The sequence below is a fragment of the Trachurus japonicus genome, chromosome 16 (genome assembly GCF_045865225.1).
Source record: "Trachurus japonicus isolate A0001 chromosome 16, Traja_1.0".
Lineage (NCBI taxonomy): Eukaryota > Metazoa > Chordata > Actinopteri > Carangiformes > Carangidae > Trachurus > Trachurus japonicus.
Window position 1 is genome coordinate 24,964,038 of NC_140922.1, and position 9,260 is coordinate 24,973,297.

The following is a 9,260-nucleotide window of genomic DNA, read 5'->3' on the forward strand; positions in this document are numbered from 1 at the left end:
TGAATATCAGCTCCTAAGTATCAGCAATAGTGTGTGTGTGTGTGTGTGTGTCTCTCCCCTCCAGGAGTGGGGAATCACAGCAGAGTGATTGGCCTCCCAAGACAACTTAAAATCACACATCCACGCTGACACACACATACCGACACACACAATGGCCTAATTAGAGCTGACAACCTGTGAAAATAAAAAAAAAAATAAATAAAAAACTCAGAGAGTGATTAGGAAACAAACTATCCACTGATGGAAGGAGGGCAAACTTACCACAGACATGAATATCTATGTTCTTCACACAGCACGTAGCTGCATGTATTGTACACGTACTGCAGGAATATTGTGACATTTTGGTAAATATGCTGAGCTAGGCAGGTTATCTTAGCAGAAAATCTGGAAACAGGGAAACAGCCTGGCTCTGGCCAATTATAACAAAATCTGATTGTAGTTGGAAGCACTTTTATAATATAAAGGGGCAGATATAGTGAGAGACCCCTTGGAGTTTGGCTGTTACATTTCCAAGCATCCACTGGAGACAGGATCTCACTGCACCCATGAAAAAGAAAAATCTTGTGGTTTTTACACTTTTTTTGTTGTTGTTGTTGTTGTTGTTGATAGATTAAACAGAGAAGAAATTATGTTTTAAAGGAGTTTGCAACATGGCCTCTATAGTCCCAGAAGGGTTTCAATATCATGAATGGCCAATTTGTTTCAATGTCTAGCAAAATCCTAATCCTAATTAGAAACACAGGACTCTCCCAGATGATAACAGTTATAAAGGTTTACTGTTACCGCCACCAGTTTCAATCATTTGCAAATTGTTATTAGGAAGTTATGTTTTATCTGTCATCTTGTTGTGGTGGATGAGTCTAAGTACTACAATACCCATGATGTTGTATGAGAGTATGCCAAAGCCACTGAATACAACCAAAGTTGATCCAAAAATGTTTTTAGTTTCCTCACCGCTGTGATCTTCAGCTAACATCTACTGTTGACGACTCCCTCCCAGAACTTTGAGCTTAATCACCAGACAATTCTTGCTTAAATATCGCTTGCTTAAATATATTAAAAATCGGGGCGGCACGGTGGCACAGTGGTTAGCACTGTTTCCTAACAGCAAGAAGGTCCTGGGTTCGAATCCCCGGCCGCCCAGGTCCTTTCTGTGTGGAGTTTGCATGTTCTCCCCGTGTCTGCGTGGGTTTCCTCCGGGTGCTCCGGTTTCCCCCACCACTAAAAACATGCCAGCTAGCCTGATCCTCCAGTCAGTGCCCCTGACCAAAGGCACTGGCTCATAATCTGGAGTTGGTCCCCGGGCGCTGCACCGTGGCTGCCCACTGCTCCTCAGGGATGGGTTAAATGCAGAGAAAGAATTTCACTGTACTAGCTGTATATGTGACAAATAAAGTACCTTTAACCTTTAACCTTTAAACCGAGGTTAGCATTAATATCAACCTCAAAGTTAAGGTTTGTGTCTTGTATTTTCTAACGCAGATTTTAACTTTTTGTACTGATGATTAAACCTGCAGTTTAAAGCTGATCCAGGTCATTGAAAAGCTCAATCCATGAGTAACATAACATTGTCCAGGACAGCTGGGACTTTTACTTCAGGGGTTCCTGAGCTTTGAAGCGTGGATTTGTTACCACTGAAAAGAGCTAGGCGAACCATTTCAATTTTCTTCTTTATGCTAATAAGCCAAGATGAGAACATTACAAAACATATATTTTCCAAAATGTTGAACTCCTCCTTCTACTCCATATACAGCATTTACATTTTGTGTTGCCCTCAGGTTGCGTTTTTCAGAGACCCATGTTGTTCCCGGTTGGAGAGGCTTATTCAGACCATTGTCGGACATAAAATATATTCACACAAATGGTATGAAATTGAATTTTTTAGGTCAGCAGCTTTTTAATCTAGAGTAATACGTAACACCTGAGCAAAGACATACGAAGAAACACTTTCTCTCTCCCACACACGCACAGAATTATCATTGACAAGTTGGGGGAGTGTAATAACACCTTGGGGAAATTAGCTGATGGCAGCAGCTCAGCTGCTCCTCGGCCTTACCTGAAGGGATCGACTTACGGAGCAGCCAACCAAATATCAATAAGAGGTGATTTAGCTGTGCACTGCTCAAGGATAAAGAGCTTATGCATGAAACCTCTGGAAATACACTTGAGCTTGGCGTGTAAAATGCTGTCGCTTCAAGCAAATCCCTGATTAAATCCCCCAAACACGTTTAGTTGGCTGTATGAGGGGAAGCCTGGTGTTGGCTATGAGGCACGGTGCCAACCATGGAGGAGGACAGAAAGGAGAAGGGGGGAGGATAAAGATGGAATAGCAGAGAGAGTGGGGGAGGACTAGTATATGTCTAAAAATCTACAGTGTTGTAGTGCATTACAGTACATGCTGCAGATGAGTCTGTTTGAAGTCTGCAGTGTTAATGGTTTCCCTCCAGCCTCTCTGATCCTGTGTCTATCGAGAGTGACATTCTCACAGAGGAGGCCACCTCTGAATATGACTTTGACAATGATGCACTGAAAGACTGCGTGTGTAATACAGTCATTACTAAGTTCGAAATAGCCACTCAATATTACCATTCATGATTTTTTGCACAGGTACTACATCAATGTTTTGAACAAGTTTAATTTTATATGAATATATTGGCGAGTCTGAAAGGAAGGAAGTGGGAAGAAATGAAGTTGGGCGTCACACCATGTTTCCACAGCCAACAACATCAGGAGTGCTTGCTAAATGTAATATCACTTTCACATCTGTAATACTGGTTGTGAATTTACAGCTTACAGTACGTGAAGAGAACAGCACGACGTTGCTTCATTTGGATCATTAATTTTTATTACCCTTCCTGGAAATCTCTTCATTTGGCATTTGACTGACACTGAAAAAAATCTAATGGTTGATTTTTTTTTTTCCCAGTGATACATGCTTGTCAGCTCTGTGGTCACAAGCAGAGAAGACAGAAAGCTGTAGTGACACAGACCTGCATTAGTTAATTAATGATTTTTTGAATGATTAAGCTGGTTGAGTACTTTATCAGACTCCAGTGATCCTATCCTCTCACTTCAAACACCCTGGTTCCTCTGCCTATGCACTGACTGACTGGCTCTTACTACATGTATTTGCAGTGACAGCACACACGGAAGCAATGTGACTGAATGAAAGCACAGCAACAGTGTGGCCCGGAGCTGTTTACCATGGAGTAATCAGCCTACGCATCTCATTAAGACAGCCTGACTCATGTCGTTCTGAATGTAAGCCTCGAAATAGGGTCACGCAGCCCTGGAAAACGATAGGACAAGAAACCAAGGTAACACACTGACACCGCATAAGAGTCATTAGCACGTGTCTTGCAGAATGCAGCGTTCTGGCTCTGTATATGAATATATGCAAATACAGAGGAATTGTAGTGGTTCATGCATGATTTATGAGCCTCACAGGGAAGCCTATGTGGAAAAAAGTGACTTTGTTTTTTAAGAGAATTGCATGGCATCCTTTATCCTTTTCTGCAGGCCTCCTCAGGCTGTAACAATAATAACCTATGGGGTTGCTCATACAGTACATGAACTTATATTAAGTCAAACAGACACTAAAGTTTTCCTCTACCAAGACAAGAAAGTTTGTCTGTAACCTGTCTGCTCGTGGGGGCATTAGCATATTCATTTTTTTTAGCAAGTTTGGACATGATAAACCTCTTTTCTTAAGCTCTTTGTGTCACTCATTATGTTTTAGTCAGCAAATCATCATGATAGCATCAAATATGACCTTTTAGAGAAGAATGATACCTCACTTTGGGGGAGTAATTTGCTCTTTGAAGTAGTGGTGGCTTAAGGTTTTGGAAGTAGGGCAACTCTTTCATGTGCGATTAGGTGTTCCTAAGTCCATCCTCACATAGAGAGAGAGATAGAAAGAGAAAATGAGATGGGTAAGGAGAGGCCTATCCACCTTGAAATGTCACAGGCACTTGGCTATTGGTCATCCAAGACCCTTCCCACACACTTTTGCAGTGTTCTAGGTTGAAGAGAGCAATAAGTCTCAGATAAAAAACAAAACAAAAAAAAACAGTCCCCTGAGGCGGAGACTAGGGAGGATGGAGGGGAAGAGGAGCAGAGAGGATCAACATAGAGCCGAGGAGGGCGCACAGTGCATGTCAGCACTGTCGAATGCAGTCAAATTGTTCAGTACAATCAGACCGACGTGGAGCTTTGGCTCAGATGCACGACGCCAGGCTTACTGGCTTACCTCAGCACTGCACCAGAGAGGGACTGTCACTGGATATTACCATGTGGACCACTGAGCTGATTCCCCCACATCACGGTGGACAGGGACAGCCATAAATCCCTCCTTACTCCCACTCTCCTGCCCTGGGGACACACATTTGCTTTACTTCCTGAAATATGTCCGTGCACAATTTTGCTGTTGGAAACATTCGCATTAAATATGAATAGGCTCAATAATAAATGGAAGCTTTTAGACACTGTGTCTTGTGCAGAAAGAAAAAAAATGAACCAGTGTTTGTGACACAAAGCTTACTTTTATGGTGTGCTGCCATTTTAAATCATTTGCGAACAATTTGACATCATCATCATGTTTTTCTTGCTATTGCTCACTTTTCATCAGAGTGCCTTTCTTGTCCATTCTGCCTGCCTGTGGATACATGTATATTTGATCTAGATTGCTACAGGACACAAAATGTTGCAGACTTACACTTTTAATACAGTTTTAGGCTATGACATGTTAGAGAATGTGTGTGGATGGCATTAATTCCTCTGTTATACACAAAAGGTTTATATGCAAAGCAGCTTTTTAAGTTAAAGTTTCCTCCATTTCCTCCTCCAGGGACAAATGAACAGATGAGTGGCTGGGACTGGATCTAGTTTTCAGGCTGATGGAGCCGTAGAGTTTGGCCGAGCGCTTGGAATAAGCGATGACCTTTCTCCTGTACATTTCCCCCTTCCACATGGAGATCATCAGCAGCGTGGACAGCACCACGCCGCCCAGCGTGAGCAGGCACAGTCCCGCTATGACGCACCGATCCAGGTGGGCGCCTATCCGAGCGCTCTCCATCTCCAGCTTCTCCATCTCTCTCGCTGACACGCTGTCGCGGTCCACCACCACATCACGAGGCACTGCGTAGGAGATGATCACCAAGGAGATCCCAGTCACCAAGAACGTGACCGCACTGATAAAGCCGTAGTCTATAGAACTTCCCGAGCCCTCCCCGAAGGAGAGATCGTCCTCGGACATGAAGGAAAGCTCCGGTAACGTCTCGGAGCATGGCTCGCCGTTGCGCACGGGTCTGTGAGCGCTTCTGCAACTGGTGTCGGGGCTGGCCAGCCGCAGGTTAACATTCTCATCGATGTAGGTGAAAGATGTCTCTAGTTCCTCGTCGCAACAAACTCGGACTTTCTCCTCGCCGAGGTGACCGAGTTTAATCTCCGCGCCCCCCTTGCGCGGCGCCGTCCTTGGTGCTGAAAGGCACCGGCCATGGCAGCTGCGGGCCGGGTTACAGCCGGCCTCCCCCGGGAGCGCTCCTCCTGTTGATCCGCCCGATTTACGGACATGCAGAGCGCTGCGAACTCGGTCAAGGACGTCGGGAGTATCATCAGACTGTTTGCCTCCCTCATCTGCGGGAAGCAGCTCCGGAGAAGCCATTGGCTTATCGCCGCCCGCTGGTTCACTCTGAGCCTTCCTCCCACGGTGTTTTCACCCCACAGCATCCCTAATAAGAGGACACAGCTCGGAGTTAAATGGTGCATCTTAATTATAGCTCGCCCTCACTACAAAGCCTGAAACATGATCATGCGCAAAACTTCTGCCTAACACTGGTGCATGAAATACACATGCATGGTTTTACCTCCTGAAACCAGCACCACTTAAAAGTTGATCAGATCGTCTCAGAGAAATCCGCGGACCCTTCTTGAAAGGAGCTTATAGCGGCTGTGATTAGCCAAATACCTCTGTATCCAATTAGGAAAACAGCCCACGTAGAAACAGAGTTTAAGCTGTAGCCTGTTCTAATTTCTTTACTCTGCCTGTAATGCATTAGTAAAAAAGAAGAAAAAAGGGGCTCAAACTAAATCAGATGCAGAAATCACAGCTATAAAATCAACACAGGCTGTGTAGTTCGTCTACTTCCGAATGATTATATTAATCATGTGCCTCGCGCATTTACAACACTTCAGAATACACTCCCGCACACTTTTCTTGAATCCTGCAGAAGATGTGAGATTCTCTTCTGCATAAGGGTGGACCAGTCATCCACAACCCTGGTTTATTATTCATTTTTTTTTTTTTCGAATCGGATCTCTATCAGAAACCTCCCTCAGACTGCTCCGATAAGAACAAATCAACTCACCGCGCTATCTCAGCATCCCTTCCGCCTTCTCCTCTTCATAGGCGAGTCCACATTAAACCAGCTTTATCAGTGAATTTGCTTTGAACAGCCTCGGCTGTGTTCCCTTCCCGTGCTCGATGCTGTGGCGTGCAGGCTGGGCTGAGGGGAGCTCTCCGTTGGTCCCTCCCTCCCACACACACACACACACACACACAAACACAGTCACATGCACACAAGCTACACACACGCACGCACACACAGCATCAGCTGCTTTGCCCAGCGCTGTGGTGCTGAAAGGAGCGCCGCTATCTGTGAGCCGATTGAGATCACTAGCAGTCAGTCAACATGCATGAGGATGAGGATGTGAGAGGCTGAGGGGGAAGCCTGGGATCTGACGAGCACATTTCTGTAGGAAACATCTGAGGAGGAGCCGATGCCACTGCAATGTCTGTGAAGGAGAATAAAAGCTCCAGTGGAGACGAGATAAGAAATGAGTAACACGGGAGAATTTACAGGAGCTCAAATGCCTTAAAGTTGATGTCAAATCAACACGGGTGTAGCCTACAGATGTTTAAAAAAAATCCTTTCAGCATCATATAAGACAAGACATATTGGTGCCAGTGAAAAACAGGCTGCACATCCCAAGTCACAGCACACAAACACACCTAACGGCTATTTTAGGGTTGTCAAAACAAATTTGGACCTGCATGAAATAACGTGCACTGTATGTTGTCACCATCATTTCAGAAAACTCTATCCAGCTGTGCTATGCAAAGAGCATTGTCAAACTGCGAGTATTATGCACCATCTGTTCTTTCACCACTGTGCTCTCTCAGAAGATTACTGGTCACTATGTCAAAGCCATCCTAATCCATGTTTAATCTAGAGATCTAATAGGTCTGTGACCCCATGTAGGCTAAATCTTTGGGAGGTTCATCTTTGTACGTCTTCACTGCCTTTTGTCTTAGTTGCATCCTTTAAGATGAACGATAAACAATTGACGCAGCAAATGGCTCGTTTTTTTCTTTCTTCTTCATAGGAAGTGTCACTTGGATACAAAGTGAGGGCCACCATCAACCATTTAAGTGCTTAATCCCACTTTAAAGTGACTATTCATTTGCTGACTGTTCCACCTTCTTTAGCACGACCAGGCAGCGGCTATAAATATAGTCGCCACTTTTCCTGGAGTCCTAGTGGCTGGGTGAACGGCTTTGGCTCATTTCCCAACAAGACTCCATTTAACAGATGAGTAAAGAGAGAGAGAGCAGAGAGCGAGCTAGGGAGGGAGGGAGGGAGTGAGGGAGGGAGTGGGGGAGAAAGGGAGTCAGAGGCAGACAAAAGATTTACTCCAACATTTTCGCTCCAGAAATGAGTTTGCAGAGATGAGAGGTACAGATACTCTCCCGGGTTGTTGCCTCATAATGGATCATAATGGTTTATGGTGTGTTTGGTCAGGCTGCAGTCAATCTTAGTCGGTCTCACACAGAGAGACCGAAAGAGGAAGCTGAAATCTGACTGTGTGTTCATCTGAGGTGTAACAACAGCCAACTATCAGATGCTATCTGTCTGCAACAGTGCACCACTTTTCCTGTTGGCAAGGACACCAGGCTTCGGGAGAGGAGGGGCAGCAGGAGAGTCGGTGCTTCTACAGGCTATAAATCCACAGTGTGTGTGTGTGTGTGTCTCCTGCCACAAGCATGTAGCCAAACACAAAGTGTAAAAGATTACGAAGCATGGACGCAGCACTGCTTTGTCTTTACTCAGTATATAGCAAGAGAGGAGAAGTGGAGGTTCTTCCAATAGCTGCTGTGAAAAGAGGAGGAAAGATGGAGCGGTACATGCGTGGGAGTGTGAATTATGTAGTGAATTAATGAGAATGAGGGAGTGACTGGGTTCACGTCACCTTCAGCTGCTCCTGGAGCTGCTGGAGCCGGCGGTCAGTGTCAGACAGTAGCAGACCGCTTGGCAAAATAAAGTAGATGAATACCAATGAGAAGAAATTACATGAATGTGAAAGAGGTCTGGAAGCCCCCAGCATCAGTGCTTTGCAGTTATTAGTTTTGGGGTCAGTTTTGTGGCTTTATGTGATAGGTCAGTGGAGATTGACAGCTTCCGAGCCCACATGGTATACGTGCCCTAACCACTCAGCAAACAGACCACCCCCGAATCAATAAATTAAAACAGCATGCATCACGCAGACAAGTTCTCCGACAGAGTTGCCATTAAATATTAAAACAAACTGCAGGTTGTAAATTCATGTTCTCATTACATCATTCAGGGTCTGATTATAAGCATAGGAATCAAGTCAATCTGTGTTCAATATCTCAAAAAAAAAAAAAAAATCTTAAAATAAAGAACCGAGTATCTCATTGACAGAAGCAGGCTATGCTATGTTTCTTGAAATTTAACAAGTCATAAGTGCCTCCCTTTGAGATGTTTTTACACCTACACCATCCTACTGTGGTAAATTCACCTGACTGGACATGATTTGAAAAGACACCCCTGTCTGTATAACACCATAAGAGCTGAATATATAGCTATTAGAGCAAAAAGGGTGGAGGGGTCTCTCTACAAGAGCTTGTTCAACCAATAAAAAAATAATCCAGTGTCACAGATTTGGCTGAAAGCTGTAAAACGTTGTTGCATTGAAGGTTTTCAAGCAGAGTAGCCTCCATTTTTCTTAAATGGAAGTATTTTGGAATGAGTACAACTGCGAGCTGGCTCAGCATTCAGGGGAGAAGGGCCTTGGTAAGAAATGCAAACACTGCACAGGAAGTACTCGCATCTCTGTCATCTCTGTTGTGCTCTCAGAAGCCTGAAACGTTCTCTGTCTAGGCCAAGGATTTCATCTCAGGCTCCAGTTTCGTCTGGGCTCCTCCGTAGAGGTTCCACACACTGATGACCACCACCACCAAA

General features: G+C 44.7%; 1 protein-coding gene across 1 annotated transcript; it reads right to left on the minus strand.

The window, feature by feature from the left end:
• Positions 1–4,067: 4,067 nt before the first annotated feature.
• Positions 4,068–6,495, minus strand: tmem74 (transmembrane protein 74). Its single transcript, XM_085802763.1, has 2 exons — positions 6,366–6,495; positions 4,068–5,729 (listed from the first exon to the last, which is right to left on the minus strand). The coding sequence occupies exon 2, from the start codon at positions 5,660–5,662 to the stop codon at positions 4,814–4,816; it is 849 nt and encodes a 282-aa protein (XP_085658889.1). The 5' UTR covers positions 5,663–5,729; positions 6,366–6,495; the 3' UTR covers positions 4,068–4,813.
• Between the last annotated feature and the right edge of the window lie 2,765 nt (positions 6,496–9,260).

Bases quoted from the DNA above. Each gene is read 5' to 3' on its own strand.
- tmem74 (XM_085802763.1), bottom strand. From the start codon at position 5,662: ATGGCTTCTCCGGAGCTGCTTCCCGCAGATGAGGGAGGCAAACAGTCT.